Genomic DNA, 20,667 nt, shown 5'->3' on the forward strand with positions numbered 1-20,667 from the left:
CGAATATATTTTGAAGTTCAAAGAACATTAATGTCGAGTTTTCTATCTTTATCAGCTTAATCCGATTTTTGCTTAAATTAAAAAGGAAATCATAACATGAAAAACAAATCTTTTTTCTATGGTTATAGAAGTAATGAATTCGATAAGAATTATAATAATTAATTATCATGCTGAACAACATTCATAAGAGTCTTCAAGATTAATGAATTAAACTAACAGGAAAGAATTTTTACATTTATTTTTATTTAACACAAATATATTCATATTTTTAAGGAGGATAATACATTCATATTATCAGAATTTAACCATAATTTAATCTATTTATTTAATTAAAATTTCATTTTAGACTAGGAGAGCCACATAATTAGGAATCTCAAAGAAATTTGAAATCAATATTTCGTAATATTTATATTAATAACATTTAAAAAAAAAATTTAAATGAAATGTGTTTTTTTAATTCATTATTTAAAATGTATTTATTAAAACTATTTTTTTAGTAAATTTGTTTTTATCGTTTGTTCTCCATCTTATATAGCAACTTTTTATTCCATTATTAATTTATCAGAGTTTATATGGGATCTTAAAAAAAGATCCGATGGTTGACGATGGTTTTATCCGATGGTTGACGTTGCCAAATCAGCTAATCAAATTGAGTCTATTTGACCTCGAAAATAAACGTTATGTTTGATGTCGCTGAGTTGCGTTGAGCCCGCACACGGCTTCTTGCAAACAAAACAGGAAAATATTTGCATTGAAAGCATATGCAAAAAGGAGGGAAAAAAAGACAAATAAACGAAATTGACTCTGTGTGGTGCGTAAAATGGTTATAAACAACTTTACAGGCAATTAACACTTGAATATGAAAGGATTTATTACCCCTAATTTTTTAATCTTATAACTATTAATACTGCAGCGCATTTTTAGAGACGTAGAAATACAGATTTTACATCAGTTTCCCTAAGATAAATAATAAATATATTTTTGTGGCCTTCATTTCTTTATAGCATTATTTCTAATACTTAGAATGCCTCCGTGTCATAAGATTCCGAAAAAAAAAATAAGAGATACGCTAATAAAAGCGGATTTTAAATTTCTGTTTCTTATTTATTTTCAATTCTAGCATTTAATAAAATTTCTAATTTATCTAGTATTTTAAAATTTCTAATTATTAAGATTTATTATTTAATGGAGATCATAACATTTTTTAATTACTTTTTTATTGTTTTTTATTGTATTCTCCGATGATACTATCATATAAATAATGAAATTGATTAAGATTAATAAATTAAATGATAAATATAATCATCAAAATACTATACATTTATCGGAAATATACATTTTAGATATTCTTATTATCTGTGTTTCAGTATTTATCGGATTTTTTTAAATCCAAATGTAGATTCTAAACTAGACGATATTTTTTATTCATTATCTTAAACATTTAGACATAATTTTACTGAAAAAATATTTTGAAGCTTCGATCTTTAAACGGTCAAATAGCTTTCTCGTAAATCATTTCTACAAACACAGAAAAAAATGCCATTATGCATTTAAAGTATGAATAAATGAGTGAGGGTATTTTTTTTTATGTTTTATTCAAAGGGGGACACTAACTAAATAAGCAATTTTTAGCAAGACTTTCTCTAAATAAAATTCTTAACAAATGAAACATGTATTATCATGTATAAAATATTCCAAATTAAAAACAAATGCATCACTTAGATTAAACTAGATTTGTGGGCGTATTCTGTCGAAGATCATGATAATTACAATTAGATTATTTGAACCTACGTGGTTGGAAATGTGATGCCGACCTTTCTTGAAGTACTTAATTAGTTTGATTGTTCTAATTAAAGAACACATCGTTTATTCATATAATGGCAGTTACGGTGACCTTTTCAGACTAGAATTGTTAGTATTGGATGAATCTGAATGTCATTTCGTTGTCTGAAATCGCTGATTCCAGTTTTGCAAAGTTATTATTTAAGCGTTATTGCTCCTTTTCATTCACGTAAAGATTATAACACAGACATATTTAAGCATTTTGTGGCTGTAGGTAGCATACATTATGAATTCACTTTCAGTTGCTAGTCTGCGCAGTAACAAATTTTAAAATATTTTTAAATTTAATCAATATATTAAGAATTTATAATATTTGAAAAATGAAGCATATTTATCATTTATTAATTATTAAAAATATAATAGTATATTATAAATCATTATTAATTATTAGGCAATGAGTTCATAACTTACAAATAAAAGCATATAATTATTATGATAGATTATAAGAAAATAATATTCAAAAACTAGAACCTCAAAATTATTATTACACTGGACCTATCATGGTGGAATATAGCATAACTTATTCAATGAATAATGTTACTTCGATATATTATATATATAAATAAAAATTATATTTTATTTCATAATGTTTTTAATAATATAAATAATGTGTTAAATTCAATGCAAAATCATTTTTAACTTTTTAGTCCTAAATTTTATTATTCATAGAATTTGTATTTTTTAGAATTTTTTTCATTTAGTAAGTTACATTTTTTAAGCGACCCCTCTTCAGTCCAGTATCCCTAGGCAGCTGTCTAATTTGATTAGTTGGATATTTGTCACTGTTTATTGTTCTAGAAATTCTGTGGAATTAGTCAAGTACTTCATATTGCTTGATTTATAAATTAAAAAAACATACTTTATTTGAAACATTTGTTATATCCATTTAACAACGTGTGTTTTTATTACTATAAAGACACATAAAATAAGTATGGAAATCCAAGTAATTTTTTAATTTTTTAAAATTTATTGATACATCCATTCTATTAATGTAATACGACGTGTAGTCAAACACGTCACTGTATGCCAAAGATTCAAAAAAAAATTTTGAAAATTTAAAATAACACTGAAGTCATTTTAAGAGTCAAGAGCAAGAAGTATAATCTCATAAATTTTACATGAATAAAAACAAATCAGTATAAAATATTATTTATATTGAAATTATACGCATTAATGCTTGATATACATAGACAAAGTAAAATATATCCAAGCATTATTGCTAAATACTCAAGAAGAAAAGTGTTTGATAATAAATATAATCTGAAATAACTACTTCTAGTTAAAAAATAGAAAATTCTTGTTTATTTGTATGGGAAATATACAAAGAAAAAATATTTTTATTTAAAAAAAAAAATCTCGGACTGGAAATTTTGACGAATCTCTATATTTCAAATCTCTCCGAATTCAAAAAACATTTTTGAAATTGTGTTTGTCTGCCTGTTGTCAGGAAGCTCAAAAACGTTTTCATTTAAACTAATGAAATTTGGCATGTGGTCTTTGCATAAAATTTATAGATTTATGTTATTTCGTTTCATTCAGAGCAAGTATGCTTGTCTGTTATAGATACAAATACAACACACACACACACACAGACAATATAAATAACTATCCAGATAAAATGTGGTTCACAGATTTAGCATCTGAAATATAGGTCCGTATCGTACTTTGAACCTACTCCGTCAATGGGTTAATTCTTTGTCTATATGGGCATTCGCATAAGTGTAAATAGGGTAACTCAAAAATGAAATGATTTAGATAAATGAATTTTGGTATGTGATCTTGCTACTAAATGTGAAGTTCTGAGTCAAATTTTGGTCTAAAAAAGACTAACAAAATGGCCTTCTGAATTACATGCTTAGCTTTCTTCACTATAATGTCAAGATCAAACTCTCGCTTGCGAAACTCAGAAAATAAAAATCTAAGCACTCGTGACCTTTCCCAAGACTTTTATTTCCCGCTGGTATAATATGATCTATCATTATATTTTCTCTGCGTTTTCTTCAAAAAAATTCAACTTAAAACATCTAGTTCTATAAAATGAAAAAAAGGAGTTTAGAATGTAAGTTGTAATAACTTTCTAATAGAAGATAAGGCAAATCATAACATTAAACAAATATGAAACCTAAATCGGAGGACGACTGTTATGAGTTTTGTCATTTAGATATGTTCTTTACCAACATTATTAAAAAATGATGATTGATATGTATGTTCGTAACGAATTGCCCGCAGTGATCTAGCTGCCTACAGAAAGCCAAGGAGGAATTTTCAAAGGAAAAAAATCCATATACGTCTTAAATATTAGAGTGAAGTTGAATTTTTACTTCAAACGATATCTAGGTGCCAAAAGGTTGTCAGTATCCTTGACTCATAATCTAGATTTGATGCTAAACCAAAAAGAATTAGAAACGGCCGCGTTAATAAAATCTACTAGAAAATGTCTTGTGTAGCTTCTAAAGCAAATTTTATTCTAGAAAATGAAAATCATGCAAGGCAGATTCCTAGATTTTAGACGAATAAAAATATTCATGTTGAATATTATTAAATGTATGAAATGGAATATAATAATAATGGTAAAATAAATCTAATGACAAATAAAGTTTAATAATAAAAATAGTAAAATGAATAAAGTGTAATTTTTTAAATGGTAAAATAAATAAAATTTAATAATGATGTTATCGTTTTCTTAACCTCTGTCATGTTTCAAAAAGCTATAAACTATGGTTATGACGCATAACAAGACGTCAAAAGCAGCCAAGGGCATTTGAAAGTTATTTAAAACCCTCCTCACGAATGGAATTTAAACAAATAATAGTTAAATATGTTAAAACAGTTTTATTCCATAAGTAGAAGCATTTGGAGTTAAGACGTTGGAGCCGAATTGCGAAGATTCTTCTTGTAATAAATACATTTAAACACTAGCGATGTAAGAATTAAAAAAAAATAATGCACATATTTTTTTAAAACTCTGCAAAGTCCGATTTCTACATACCAATAAGTGTGTGGGTGTGTAGCTGATGAGCATAAGTAGTTGTCCTTATCCGAACAAGTTTTAAAAGTAGAAATCTTCTGCGCATTTAAATAGCCCTTATTAAAATTTGCAAATCATTTCTAATCAGAAGAAATATTTAGTTAAATAAATGAAAGCTTTGATGTGACAAAAAAATCTAATGTGGAGCAGTTTAATTAATTTGTAAATTCTTCTTTCTAGAGTAGGTACAAAGAATTATGTTGTCTCCATAAAACTTTCTCGCATATTATCGAATAAAGCTGTTATCGCAGAGAATGCATAAGATGCCATTGACCTAAAATGGTTACGAAATATCAACCTTAATATTGTTTAAACTAATATTTTTACTGAATCTCTCATAATCCTTGGCGAGATTTTGGCGATCAATCCCTGGCATGCGGTTAATAATATTGGATATTCAAATCTGTGTTCTAGACACGGTTTCCCCAATCGACTAAAACCAAAACAGTCACAGAATCACATACCAAATTTGGTACATTTAACTCATTGCTTTTCTGAGCAATAGTGTTTACATGTGTGGCGGATTGAATTAAGCGAGGTTAGAATCTGAAACCTTCTGGTTCGCAGCCGAGTAACAAGACAAAAACAATTGCCCGTGCTTCGTAGCTGTTATACGCTTTTCACCACAGTACTTTTTTTTCAACACACACACACACACACACACACACACACACACACACACACACACACACACACACACACACACACACACACACACACACACACACACACACACACACACACACACACACACACACACACACACACACACACACACACAGTTTTTCACAGTTTTTTTCAACAGCTAAATACATCATCACTGAACAGCCAAATCGTTCTTCTCACCTCCAACTCACTGGAGGGAGAGTACTGTGGTAAAAAGCTTATAAGTCAGATAACAGCTACGAAACACGAGCAATTGCTTTTATCTTGTGGTCTTGTTACTCGGCTGCGAACCACAAGGTCCCAGGTTCTATCCTCGCTCAATTCAATTATCCACGCTTGTTTTTGAAAGTACAGACTGACAGACGATAAAGCTTTTGTTGGATTTGGGACCAAATTTGATTGGTGCCTAAAATTTATATGTTAAATCTATGTACCGAATGTATCCCTCTACCTGTCTTCGTTTTGTTATTATCATGTTAAATTATATTGGAATATCTGTACATACAGATTTCTATTGAACGGAATTTGCTGAAAATTTGATAGAAATATACCAATTTGGTGTGAAGACCGTATACCAAAGTTCATCTATCTAGCTCAAAATGTTTTTATCGTATCTTTGCCACAAACCGACCGACTGACAGACATTTTTGAAAAATGGGTTTTACGAATTTAGGAAAGTCTAAAACACGGATATTCTTCAAAATCTCTAGTTCAAATTTCTTGACGATTACAATACTTCTTCAATGCTTCGTACAAAAGAAAGTGAAAAGATTTTAGTTTAGTTTAGTAATATTAATGTCCCGTCTTAAAGCAACACTAGTGCTATTTTGTGACGGACCTCGTCATTTTGAACAGCGGTCAAATGGTGAGGACCACAACTGAGTTGGCACCCCCTCTCCAAACTTCCGCACCACACTAGTGAGAGGACATTTAGCTTCGACGGATTTAACGTGCACCAGATCCGCTTACACGACAGCTCTTCGGTAGAATCGGGTATCGAACCGGAAATATTCCGGTTCCTAAGCCTTGCCACCCAATCACTGCGGCCCCTAAAGTGAAAAGATGACAGTAGGACAAGCTATGATAACCTGAACCTACTCTCTAAATTTCCATATCTCGAAAGGGAAAGGATACTCTATATCAAAGAACTTTGTATACAGTGTACATGATAGTGTATCCTGAATTTTTTGTTAAGGTTTCGAAACATTCTCTTCAGGGTTGAAGCGAACTATGTAATGTCAGGTATCATATGTATGAACTAATAATATAGGGAAGAAACACTTACACCTTTAAATTATACATGCATGAATATTTTATAAAACATTAATTTTTTGAAGTATTTTAAAAGCATAAAAACAAAAAAATGTGGGGAAAAAGATACCACACGAAGTTCTTCATGAATTAAAATTGTTTTATGTGAAGAAGATTTAAATTATTTTATGAGAAAAGGAGGTGTTTTTTTTTTAAATAATTTTAGAAGGATTATTTCCATTTAATTGTATTTAACTAGGCTTGTTTCATGTTTGTAAAAATAAAATTTCGTAATCAATTTTTATCTATTTTGTGATGTAATGTTGTGATGTAAATCAAAATTATTTTAGAGGAAGAAGATTTAAATTCAGGTTAAGAGTAGATAAATTTTTATAAAAAAAATTTTTATTTATTTTTTTACAATTGTATTTAACTTCGATTGTCTCATGTTTGTAAAGGTAAAAATTTGTAATTAATTTTTCGTTTATTTTCTGATGTACATGGTTTTGAAACATTGTGCACTTGTTAATTTTCAATGAAATACATAGTATACTGCTTTATAATCACTGCATTAATTAATAGATTAATTTAAATAAAATTTGATTCCATATGCATATGTCACTTAGAAATGCGTTTGAAAATTTTTTTGAAGATACCGTAATATATAAATGAATGAGAACATTTAAAAATATTTTAAAAAAAAAAGAACATAAAATACTTGCGTAAGGTTTTTTACTAGTGCTTGAAGATAAGTGCCAGCTAGGAATACAAAATACTTACAGTAGGGTAAACTAAGCATACAATACAGTATCTCAGTAGTGTTGAACGATGAGTGTCTTCTAAAAACATAACATACAGTAAAGTAATCGAATCTCACAACAAAGTTTCTTACTAGTGTTGAAAGATGAGTGCCTTCTAGGAACATAAAATGCTTGCACTTCAGAATCACATCCCTGACTTGAGGAGGTTGGATCATGCTGAATCAGCGAACTAGCATCGTCCAGTGCTGACGCCTTCTCGGACCCTGGAGACCAGCAAGCGCAGCAGCAACAGCAATTCCGCCACCACTTCATGATGATGGACGCATTGTAGCAGAAGAGAAAGGTGACTAATTGCTTATATTTGGATGCTAGAAAAAAAAAACGAGCTAATAAGAGATATTGATGTTACGATTAAGAACATTCTTTTGATATTTTCCACTAATAGTTTATCGCTAGTCAAATAAATGTGATTAAATTAAAATAAGAATTATTTGCTGCTTCTAGTATTTTCTGCAACTAGCCACAATATTTTAAAAGATTTCTTGATTATAAATAAATCCATTCCCTAAGAATAATTAATTCGCGTTTTGATATTTAATCTATAACCGCTACGAACCATTTTTTGCGATTCCAACAGGTAGTACAATGTTAATATCAACACTTCTCATTGATTCGTAGTTTTTTTTTAAAGGCAAATATAGACATTTTCCCACTACTGCGCATTTGCAAGTTTCGCCTCAGGATTCTTATTGCTTATTTATATTGAAGCGAAAATATTTAAATAGAAATGTAAATGGATTTGCGAAAAAGTTTAATTTTTTAAAAGTAAAATCTTTATATTTTTTCCCAAAATTCGCTTGCTATTTATACTATCTATTCGGAAATGCATTTTAAAATGGAGAATAGCAGCTTAAGCTGTTATTGAAAATTTCAAATCATTATCCTCTTATTGTGAAATGGAATGAAGCCAGATCCAGTTTTTTTTCTAATAGGTCCCCTATATGTCCCCATAATAGAATTTTCAAGATAAAATTTTAGTTCGATTATATTCCTTTGACGGCTGAAATTCATAAAGAATTCGACCTGATAATAGTCAGAAATATTTAAAATCACACAGTGTGCATAGATATCAAATATTTTTTTAAAAAAAACTATCAAAAATGTCGGTAAAAATAAAGAGAACAATCTTTTCTAAAGTATGAAGATATTTTCATGCTTTATACTTTCTATTATAAGAAGTATAGAAAAAAATATTGTAATCTCAAAAGATTCGAGCTCGGGACTTTGACGAATCTTCACATTTCAGATCTCTATGAGTTCAAAAAATACCTTTTAAACATTATATCTATCTGTCTGTATATCGGTCTACCTGTGACATAGATAACACAAAAACACTTTATCTAATATTAATGAAATTTGGTATATAGTCTTTACATCAAATTATTCTATCAAATTTTGTCCAAAATCGATATATATGAACTCTACCTATATATCTTAACTTATATTCGAGATCTTAATATCTTAATAGATCTTATATATATCCTAACTTATACTCATTTTGTATTTATCGTAATAACTTATATTTCGAATATAAGTTAACACGATAAATATAAAACAAAAAGTGCTAGATGATAAAAATTAGGTATATGGACTTGACATCTATATTTTATCTATCTATATTTGCACCTATCAAATTTTGAGTCAAATCTAACAAGGGTTTGTTTGTCTGTCTGCTTGTACTTTCAGATGTATATAAATACAATAATTCAAAAACGCAGTGTCTTAAATGGAGCAAATTTGGTGTGTGTTGTTCTGTGTCAAATTTTTATTTCCATCGTTTGGGGAGTGTCTACAACAAAAATTCGATTTCCGACTATTAACCACATTTCGCCAAATAACTCGCCAATTATCACATGATTGTTTAAGTAAAAATGCTCATGTCATGTCAAAGGTCAATATTTCGCAACTATCGTACGCCAACGCAGGACATTTTCTGGAATAATACCTTCATTACAAAGTGCACGAGAAAGTTTTAAAGAACTATTCTCCCTGGTTATTTTTACATATCGTTTAATTTTTGTACATCTTCTCACCTTCCTCTTGAAATATTTATGTATCTGTTTATTTTGCCATCGCACCTTCTAGAAGCGGAATGAGTTAGACTTTTACCTTGTAATCGCCATATTTACTAGACAAACATCAAAAATCTCGGAAAACTTTTTTTTTTTACTTTCGTTTGCAATAATTTGATACTAAGCACAGACACACTTCGCTGAAGATGAAGAACTGTGGAGCAAATATCTTGCACGAATAAATCTCATCACACTCGAGAAGTTTCCATCTTTCTATTTGCTTTAAAACGGAAAAACATTGAAATGAACAAAAGGACGCAGAAGATTGAAGACAGAATGTTGACGCTTACCTTCTCACATTAAATGGAATCTCCAGGTAATGTGTTGAAGGTTTTGATATATTTTTAGCATGTCGATTTGAGTTCTATATCTTATTTCAAATAATTGATCAAACTAATTAAATGAAATTTTTGTCATTCTATTTTTATAGAATTAGTTTTACTAAGGAGGCTATGTAATCAAATTTTTAAAAGATTTAATTAAAAAGTAATCTAATTCCCTACTTATTTGCAATAAGAATAAACAAGGATAAATTAAAAGGTTTTTAAATAAAATTTAAAATACATATTTAACAAAATAATAAAAGAGTTTAAAATATATATTCGAGTAGAAAACGAATAATGCCTTGGGGATTTTAGGTTTCAGATGTATTTTTATTTTACGATAAAATTTCACTAAACATTTCGCGCTATGATGTCTGATAACTTATACTAATGATTATATTTGCATTAAAATTTTGCATGAAAGTCCTAACGTATAATATAAAAGACGCTATAAGTATGTATGAGAATTAATTAGACATGATATGTACAAGAGGGTGAAATCGACTTTATTTTTCAAAATATTAATTTTAGACATATGAATAAAATTAAGGAGTTACAATGAATATGTTGCCCATAAACATAGAATTTTATAATATTTTAGATTGTTGTCATTGCTATATTAATTAGTTTGTCAATGTAGTCTAGATTTCTTTAATTGCCATCTAAATTAAAATGAAAAATTCTTTTCATATAGAAAGATAATTTGAAATGCGAAAGTTGCTTAAAATAAAATCGATGCTTCCATTTAAAAAATGGTCACTTTTGGTGTAACAAAAATCTATTAATTTTTTTTCTACATATATCTGATTTACCTTTCCATAAACATTTGTTCGGTTTCATATTAAATTAAAATACTAAAGAAATACATTCTTTTTGCTTTTTCGTATGTAAATTATTAAGAAAGTACTGTAATCGTCAAAAAACATGATCTCGAGATTTTGAAGAATAACAATATTTCAGACTTCCCCTGATTTTGGAAAACCTGTTTGTGTTTGTCTTTTTCTTCTATTATCCTCTAAATCAAAACAAAAATTTATTTTCAACAGGTCATATAATTTGAAATGAGAACGTTGTTTAAAATAAAAAAAAGCTTCCATCGCCAAAAAAACAAAACAAAAAAAAACACGGATTTATAAATTTTTAGTGTAACAAACTATCTAACTGCACAACTAACTGATTTCATTTTCCCAAAAAAAAAGCCATTTGTTTGGCTTCAGATTATATTAATATACAAAAGAAATATATATTTATTAGGTTTTCGGAAACAAATAATAGAAAAAAATTTTAATATTTAAAATTTAAAAAAAAAAAACTGAGATTTTGAAGAATATTTACGTTTCAGACTTACCCCAAGTAAACATAACTCAACATAACATAACATGAAAAACATAAACATAACTCAAAACTGTTTTCAGCTACGCGGATAAAATTTGGCATACGGTTTTTATACCAAATTTATAAAATTTTGTCAAATTTTGAGCAATGTCAGCTAAAAGGAAATATGTATGCCTAGCTGTTCAATTATAAGTGAGTATGATGACTACAAAACGAAGACAGCTAGATGGACAAAATTCGGTAAACAGATTTAACATTTTCGATATTAATACAGATTAACACTTTCGATATTAATACAGATTAACACTTTCGATATTAATACAGATTTAACATTTACGATATGAAAGCAGATTTAAGACTTCCGATATTAAGACAAATTTAACACTTTTTAAATTTTGAACCAAATCTAACAAGAGATCATCTATCTTTCTGTGCTTTCAGAAGCATTTAAACGCGATAGTTCAAAAACCCAGTGAATTAATATATCGGATTTTGTGACTATTGGATTTTTGTTTCAATCAATTTGGAGAAACACACACACAAGAAAACAAGTTTGAATTTTCAAACACAAATTAAATTTTTAGATACTATTATACCGCATGCTAAGGAATCGCCAAGAAATTCGCCAGGAATCACAAAATAGATTCAATAAAAATCCAGAATCCATGCCAAAATTTAATATTTCTAAATTAATGTCCGCCAATGCCACGCTATTCTCTGGGATAATACCTTTATAAAAGAGTCTGAGAGGAAAAAAACTGTTTATTTGTGTGTGGGTGGGAGGGGGTATTTCTGCCTTTTTTAAAAAAACAAAAAACAAATCCGAAGTAGCGGAATATAAATGCATAGGCTAGATTCAGTATTATTGGTTGCAAAGCTCGGTTAATACCCTAGCTTTGCGATAGATTCGACTGATACCCTACATGATTTATCGTCGGTGTTCGTTACTATGATTTATGTGTTGCCAATCTTAACGAGAGTGATGTTCTCTTGTGGTAGTAATTGCGCTATGAAACGAAGCCAAAAAATATCGGATGAATACACAAGTTCGCAGAGGAGAGCAGAAATTCGCACGAAAGCAGTGGCGACTCGTGCAATGTAGATGTACATGTGCTTATATTGCTTAGTCACACCTTTCGACATAATTGAAATGTATTTTTCTTAAATCGATTTTCCATAATTTAATTGCTAGTCAGTAAAAATAATAAAAATATTTTTGATTTGATGTATGTAAATCTTAATGGTCTCACCAAATCTGAATGAATTTTAACTAAAATAACTTTAATTATTTTCGATTATTTTATTTATTTTCTATACTCAAAAAATTTCCAATTCTTACCCATGCAAGCAATAAACAAAACAAGTGTAAGGACACTAAAATAATACAACTTTAATACCTTTCGCAGTTTGATTCAAGAACAAAGCTTATTTATTTATGCATATTAATTTTAATGAAATTAAAGGCAGCCAGTATTCACAGTGATTTAGCTGATCGTTCATGGAATTATGGAATTTTATCTATAAATATATCATTATAGTAGAGTTTTGCAATGTATTTTACTGCAAATGGAATTTTGAACGGAATTTCAAATAAAATGGCTAGCAATAAACAAGAATTACCCAACAAAAGTATATTAAGATTATAAACACCAAAATAGATTGCTGGATTGGTTATTCCCAACTTATTTATTCCAAATATTTAAAATATTTTTTAATGAACTAAGAACAAAAAAAAGTTGATAGAACAAGCAAAAACAAGTAAAGTTGCACGATTAACATCTTTTTTTTTTAAATATCTTAAGAATTTCTACCTACAGTAAATATTCTAAAATCTCTTTGTTATAATTGCATGTTTTAAAGAAATGAAAATGAATCATGATAAAAATAAACATAATTGTATAACGATTTTAAAATTTTGTACAAAAATTATTTATATGAATTCATTATTAAATAATAAATGACTCAGATATTTATTTCCCGAGCAACGAAAAAAAAGTTAAAATGAATTTTTTTCATTTCATTTCAGATTTAAAAAAGCAATTTTTTTAAATCTAATCAAACCCGATTCCTCAAGAAAAGAAATGAGCAACATTATGAATGAGATTGCAAAAAAGAATCAAAATTCAATTATGTTATTTCATTATTTTTAATGGTTTCACTCCTTGTTGTTTACTTTTAAAGAAATTCGATGATTTTTGTTTTTCAAAAAACAAATTCTCCAAATAAAAAGTAAATCAATCATAAGTATAAAAATTTTGATATTGGCTGTAAATCATTTCACTCAAAACATTTGAAATTTAAAGTAATTTATTTTCGTCAGGTATTTCGAACGCCAGGGTAAAAATATCAATAAACTTTCAAAGATTTAGGAAAATTCATTGTTTACATTATTTTGAACAATACAGATTTTAGCCCGTGAATTGAAATTATTTTCCAATAGTTTGAAGTTTATACTTTTGAGATTGTATCTATATATAAGTAAAATACGTCAAATATATTTATAGACGTGCTAAATTATTACATGTGTTATGCATATAAAGTAAAAATTTATTTCATAAAACGAAGAGTTTATCCTGCATATTAACGTTAAGAAATTAAAACATTAAATTTATCCTCATTAAACATGTAACACTATTCAAATTAGTGTATCGAATAATAGAAGAATAGAGTGTAGAGAAATATAACTAAAATGATCTATTATTCGTCCATCATTCTTCACAACATTATTTTCATCTCCTTATTTAAATAACAAAAGAATAATTTATTATTCTGAAAAGATATGATTCATAAGGATAACAGATATGATAGAATAATTTAACTTTCACAGTTTAATTATATCGCCTTACCTACGAAACGAAAATAGTTATACAAAAACACAATTCATATTTTAATTAAAGTCCCTAATTAATATCTATAGAACATATCTTAAATATACAAGAAATTTTAAACTAAGAAATTGAAGTTTCTTCATCACAAAGATCAAATTACGGGAATAATCATTTTGTTATTTTAATTAAAATAAAAAATTAAAGACTTCAATTTTTTTGGTAAAAGTTATGGAGGGTAAGTTGAGATAAGGAATTATTAAATAAAAGGTTTTGTGAATTTATAAGTTATTTTATTCATTTTGCTAAGTAATAAAGAAATTTATTTTTCGAAATGAAACGTTAAGAATTTTCTACACATAATTTTATTTATTCAATGAATTTTAATACCAATAGTTTTTATTAAACATGCATATGCATTTTCACCTAAGCTTTTCTTTTTGTTCATTTCCAGTCTTGGCTTAATTCACTCCTAATTTTAATAACATGAAAATCAATTTAGAATAATAATCGTGGGTATAAATCCATGAATAATAAAATATTAGATATTATATAAATATCTTGTTCTGTTAATAAATTTTTAATGTTAATGTTTTAAATACATAGTCAAATAGCAATTCAATTAAAAATATGGCAATGTATGTAATAAAAATGATTGCTTGCTATAGACACACACACACACACACACACACACACACACACACACACACACACACACACACACACACACACACACACACACACACATACATACATACATACATACATACATACATATGTATGTATGTATCTAAATGGCTAGTCCAACGCGCCTCTAAGACACACAAATAAATTTGAATGACTATTCCATCAAGACAACATTGGCAGGAGATATTTTTGAGTCCTAAGGGCTACATTACGACATTACCAGCTATATTACGACCTCTTCCAAAGGAGGCATGTCCCGTCATCGGTAGGGGCTTATCAACCTCACACCATTTTTGCAACCACCAGAGAGGTGAGAATCAACCACCATGCTGGAAGCTTCTCATCCCCATTTTTTATAAATATATATAATTCAGAATTTGGTGTAGTATTGGAATCGCAACCATTCAGAAATGAATTTATCCGAATCAATCCGATTTCTCAATGAACAAACACACTAACTTAAATTTTTTTATGATTCAATGAATAAATTAAATGGAAATTTAAAGGTTTAATGAATTTATGGCCTTTTACAAAAATTGTAAATAATAATGAACGTCAAAATATAAATATATGTATTCGTATTAAATGACAAGATCAATTGCATGGAGTTTGAGAAAATCGTTTTCTTACCTATACGAAATCTTACCTAAAATATAAAGAATTCCTCCATTATTGGATTTTGATAAAAGGTATAAATAAGTAAAGATGTAGATTCCCTCAACAAACAAATAAATATAATGTATATAGCGGTGAAACGTTAAAAGACCGTTTTAACCAATTAATCCATCAAATGGAGAAAACTATTTCTTTTCCTTAAATAATGTTTATAAAAACACGTCTAACTGCTACATTTTTGTTTCAGATTACATTTCAAATTTGCATTTTATTTCGTATTTTATTCCATCAAATATTCAATTTTATGTTTTTTTCTTGCATTCATAGAAGTAATGAATATAAATTTCAAAATATTTTATCCCTCTATTCGACATGATTATCTATCTCATTCTTTCTACTTCAAATCTATTTGAAACGGATTGTAATTGAATCACCTTTGTTCGCATGGAAAATATCTCACTGAAAGCAAAATCATGTTTCATTTCGTTTACAAGGCGTTAAATTAATTTTCTAGGCCTCAAGGTTGTTATTCTTGGAAATAATACCATCAGTTCTCGATATAATGGATTATTAGATAGGCATATTCAAAAATTTTAAAATAGAGAAAAGATGGAAAGATCTTGGTTTAGTTTTCATGGAATTTTCCTAAAGGCATTCGAATCTTTAAGCTTGGAGAAAATGTATTGGATTACTTAGAGGAAAATTATTTTTTAATGATTTGAGAATTTCAGAAATCCCCTATAAATGTTTAAATTAGGGTCTTAAGGTAAATGACAATTATTTATTTATTTATTTTTTGGATTTTCTTCTCTTGATGAACTAAAAGTAGAATTAAGTAAACACCAAATCTATTCAAGCTTTGGATTTTATTCCAAGAAAATTATTTCTCCTATACAAGTTTAATTCAAAAGTTTTACTGTCGGAGCTTTTATCTAGAAAACCCTTGTTATAGAGATCTTATTTTTATCTCATTTTTCTGATGTGGAAGCAATCGAATACTGACAGTTTTTTTTTAAAAAAAATAATGAAATTTTAAATTTCTGAATGAAATGGCATACAAATAAGAGAACTGTAATTTTGAAACCAAATAGTTATTGAAATGAATTTCATGCATTAAAAAATCAAATATTAGATCAAAAATAGAAAATCCTGTTAGCAGTAAAATAATATAAGTTGAAAAAATTTTGAATGGCTAATCAATTCGTCGAAAATAAAATATGCATGGAAAATAATAATTTTTTAAACAGTTGTTTTAAGAAAATCTTTAACCTTGTAATATTTTTAATTTAAATTAAATATTTGAGTAATTTTAAAGAATTGTTTACTTGTTAAATACAAAAAAATTACATTAATACAGTGGCAGAGAAAATAAAAAAAAATTATAGTGATTATTTTCATCATTTTTTGCTTAATTAATAAAGTAGTAGATTGCAAGAAAAGATATAAAATATTATAAAATGTTTTGAATATAGTCGAACCCTTACACATAAAATTTTCAAATTACGAAAATCAAGATACATTTAATATTTTTCAGGAAATTTGAATTTTAAATAGGAAACATATTTTTTTTTCTAAACCAACTAAAATTTCAGTATCTTGCATAATTATGAATAATTTATTACATTCAAAAAATGTGCTCTTGTTTATTAATACTTACTGCAACAGATAAGATAATAAAATTTGGCAGTAAACCATATATTGTTCTTAGTTTTGGTTCTATTTATTCTTTACTTAAATTGGAAGGATAATTTGATTTCAGATGCAGTTTAGTTTCAGATTTATTATACTGAATATGATCTTTAAATAAATATCTTCACACACTTCATCACTTTGTACTTCTTAAAAAAAAGTAGAAAGTCGAATGAAAATGTAAATACTACAAAGTATGCTATAAATGTAAATGTCAGAAATCAAATTTCTACGAAACCAAGTAAAATGGAAGCTTTCAAACTCCAACAAGTTAACAGTTATAAATTTCTTTTTTATTGTTTTTAATAATTCTTCAAGATCTTTGTATATTTTTCTTTCAATAACAGTATCTTATCTTTAATTTTTGCAGGTGCAATTTTATGCTCAATAGTATTTGTATGTAACATTCATCGTCGTAAACAATATACTTCTATAAAAAATATTATTTAGTAACATTCAGTTTTATTTTTGTATTTCAGTCATTTTATATTTGATTTTTGATTTTATATGAATCATAATAAATCTTTATATGCAGAACTTGTAAAACGTTTTGAGTGGATCAGACTGACGGACATCTCCCAATGTTATCCCTATTTTTTTTTTAACTTTATAATGAAAGGTTAGTACAGAATAGGATATATAGATGGTGAGGAGCCTCCAGTCTTTCTTTCACTTTAAACCTGCTAAACTGCTTTTGTAACCATAAAGATTATAAACATGGAATTGTATCATATATTTATAGACACTTATAAGTACAAATTCGTAAACGAAGTTTTTAGAAAATTATGAGCAGTTACTATATTACATCCCCACATTTACACTATTTCTAAAATTTATTTCTTTGACAATTTATTTTCGTCTTCTAAAATTTATTAGATATTTAATAAGAAAATGATGAAAAATCGGAAATATGCAATTCTGGATATATCGAATTTCAGTAAAGCGAACTCCTTCCAATTACCATCAAGGCTAAACTGTATTTGCATTGGTAATAAAATATAATATTGTATGTTTATCTAATAATAACAAAGAAAATTTTTTATTTGTTTATTCGCTGGATCACAAAAGTCACATAAAAATGGTGTGTCGATACCATCACATTGCTGTGATAGATATTTTTTTCCTGGAGACTATTTACTTTAGCAAAGTCTATCCTGGGCAAACATGAGACAGACAATATGAAGCGGTTATTCATTTCATATACCCTGGTAAAGGTTATTTCATTATATATATATATAAATACACACACACACACACACACACACACACACATATATATATATATATATATATATATATATATATATATGCAAGATTAAAAACTGCTGAAATCATTGATTCCAGAATTAAAAAAAAAAAAATTGAAGTTGGGATATCGTTCTGCTTACTATCTTAAAGATAAATTTTAATGGTTTGAGCTAATAAAAGCTAGCTACAAATCAAGACGTCCGTTTCTGACTGCTATTTGCACAGTACCTGAGGCAATACAACAGTAGTGGACATTTTTCATATGTGTTCAGCAGACACTGTGCAAACGAAAGTGCAAAGCCTCCACTCACTGAAAAAAAAGCAAACAGTGCCGTCTCCCGATCCTTTTCCTTGTATTGTTGTCTTTTTGAGTAAAGTATTGATAAAGGATTTAAATTCATGAAACGAGGCGTTATTATAAAAGTCAGTTAATGTTTTTTTTTTTTATTGCACAACGTTAAAAAGTGCCCAGACTGCTCCAAACTATCGCATAAATGTATGCTTCTATACTATAAAGTTAAATGATTTTACAAACTCCAATCTAGATATCCAAACTTATTCAGTTCGATTAACTTGACCAATGTCTGCGATAAATTAAGAAGGGGCAGGTCCACCAGCAATTCGCTGAAATTTGAATAAGCTATGCCAAATCATCTCAGCCTGAGGTTTGAATATTCAGAAAATTCAGATAAAATATTTCCGATTATTGTAATTCCATTACTTTTTATGCTAATGATTCTGAATGTAAGTGTCTATGCGTAAAATAAGCGTGTCCAATCGCAATCTAATAAGTTTTATGTTAATTTCTACTCTCTCATATGCGTATTATAAAAAAATGTGTAGTAATAGTAAAAAAAAAATCGAACTCAAGATTTTGATGAAAATCCATGTTTTAGACCGCCCTGAGTTCGAAAAATATATATTTGGAAAGTGTCCATCTGCCTGCCTATCTGTGACAAAGATAATTTAAAAACGCTTTGAGTTAGACGGTTGAAATTCGGTATACGGTCTTTATACCAAATTCGCAATTTGCAGTCAAATTTTGAGCGAAATCTGTTCAGAGGAAGACCTCTTGTCCTGCTGTTCGAATATAAGTTAACGCGATAACTACAATCAAGAGGAGAGATAGATAGATGAAATTCGGTACACAGATTCAACATCTATAGTGTAGATTTCTGTCACATTTTGAACCAATTCCAGCTAAGTGTTGACAATCTGTTGGTCTGTACTTTCAGAAATAAATAAACGCGATAATTTAAAAACGCAATGCCTTAAATATATCAAATTTGGTATGGGAATTTGTTTCTACAAGCGCAGTATTATGTTAAATTTTGGTTTTAATCTATTAATAAAACAAGTCTAAAACAAAAATTTAACTTTTGGATACCATTAATCGCCAAATATGTCGCCAAGGAGGGTAGGATAGACTCAGTAAAAATGTTAAATTCACGCTGAAATATGTCGTAATTATTGTACGCGAATACCATGATAGAGTTTTTCTGGCTTGACAAGTTAAAGAGTTTGCGAGAAAGTTTTGGGGATACGATTTCCTCTAGTTCTGTTATAACCATGATATTGATAATCTTTAACATAATTTGGCATCGAATGCAGTTTATTAATTATGAGTGTATACCATAGATTTTGCCAAGTTATTCGTAATATAGTGTTAATATCTTGAAATGGGAGTAATGAGTACAAAATTCTATATGAGGATTTAACAACACAGTCTACTTCCTCAATACCAGTTATTCCATATTGGCTTGATATTGTAGTGAAAGCTTATAAGCCAGTTAACAGCTACGCTTCCCGAGCAATTGCTTTTGTAATGTGGTCATGTTACTGGGCTGCGAACCACAAAGTCCCAGGTTCTATTCTCGCTCATCATAATTCGCTGCATTGGTGACCTCGGACGATGAACCTTCAACCTTCGTACAGCTGTTGTGGCGCCATCTACCCGCAACCAAAGTCTTCAGACACTTGACGCAGCAACATCAACCACACACGCTCGCCATAACGCTTGGCGCTACTCAAATGGGTACAGGTGCATTAGAATTAACAGCTAATACATCCCCACTCAACACCTATATCGTTTGTCTCACCTCCGATTCACTGGAGAGAGAGTCTGTGGTGAAAGCTTATAAGCCAGTTAACAGCTACGCTACCCGAGTAATTGCTTTTGTATCGTGGTCATGTTACTGGGCTGCGAACCACAAGGTCCTAGCTTCTATTCTCGCTCATATCAATCTTCTACAATATTAAGCAAAA

The 20,667-nt window shown here is 28.5% G+C and overlaps 1 protein-coding gene across 2 annotated transcripts in view; it reads right to left on the reverse strand.

The window, feature by feature from the left end:
* LOC129980958 (synaptotagmin-15-like) overlaps positions 1 to 20,667 on the reverse strand; it is a 77,033-nt gene that overhangs the window by 21,331 nt on the left and 35,035 nt on the right. For both annotated transcript variants that reach the window (XM_056091491.1, XM_056091501.1), the window contains exon 2: positions 7,680 to 7,916. In XM_056091491.1, the coding sequence (XP_055947466.1) occupies positions 7,680 to 7,860 (181 nt within the window). In that variant the 5' untranslated portion in view covers positions 7,861 to 7,916. The remainder of the gene's footprint in view (positions 1 to 7,679; positions 7,917 to 20,667) is intronic.

This window comes from Argiope bruennichi, chromosome 1 (genome assembly GCF_947563725.1).
Source record: "Argiope bruennichi chromosome 1, qqArgBrue1.1, whole genome shotgun sequence".
Lineage (NCBI taxonomy): Eukaryota > Metazoa > Arthropoda > Arachnida > Araneae > Araneidae > Argiope > Argiope bruennichi.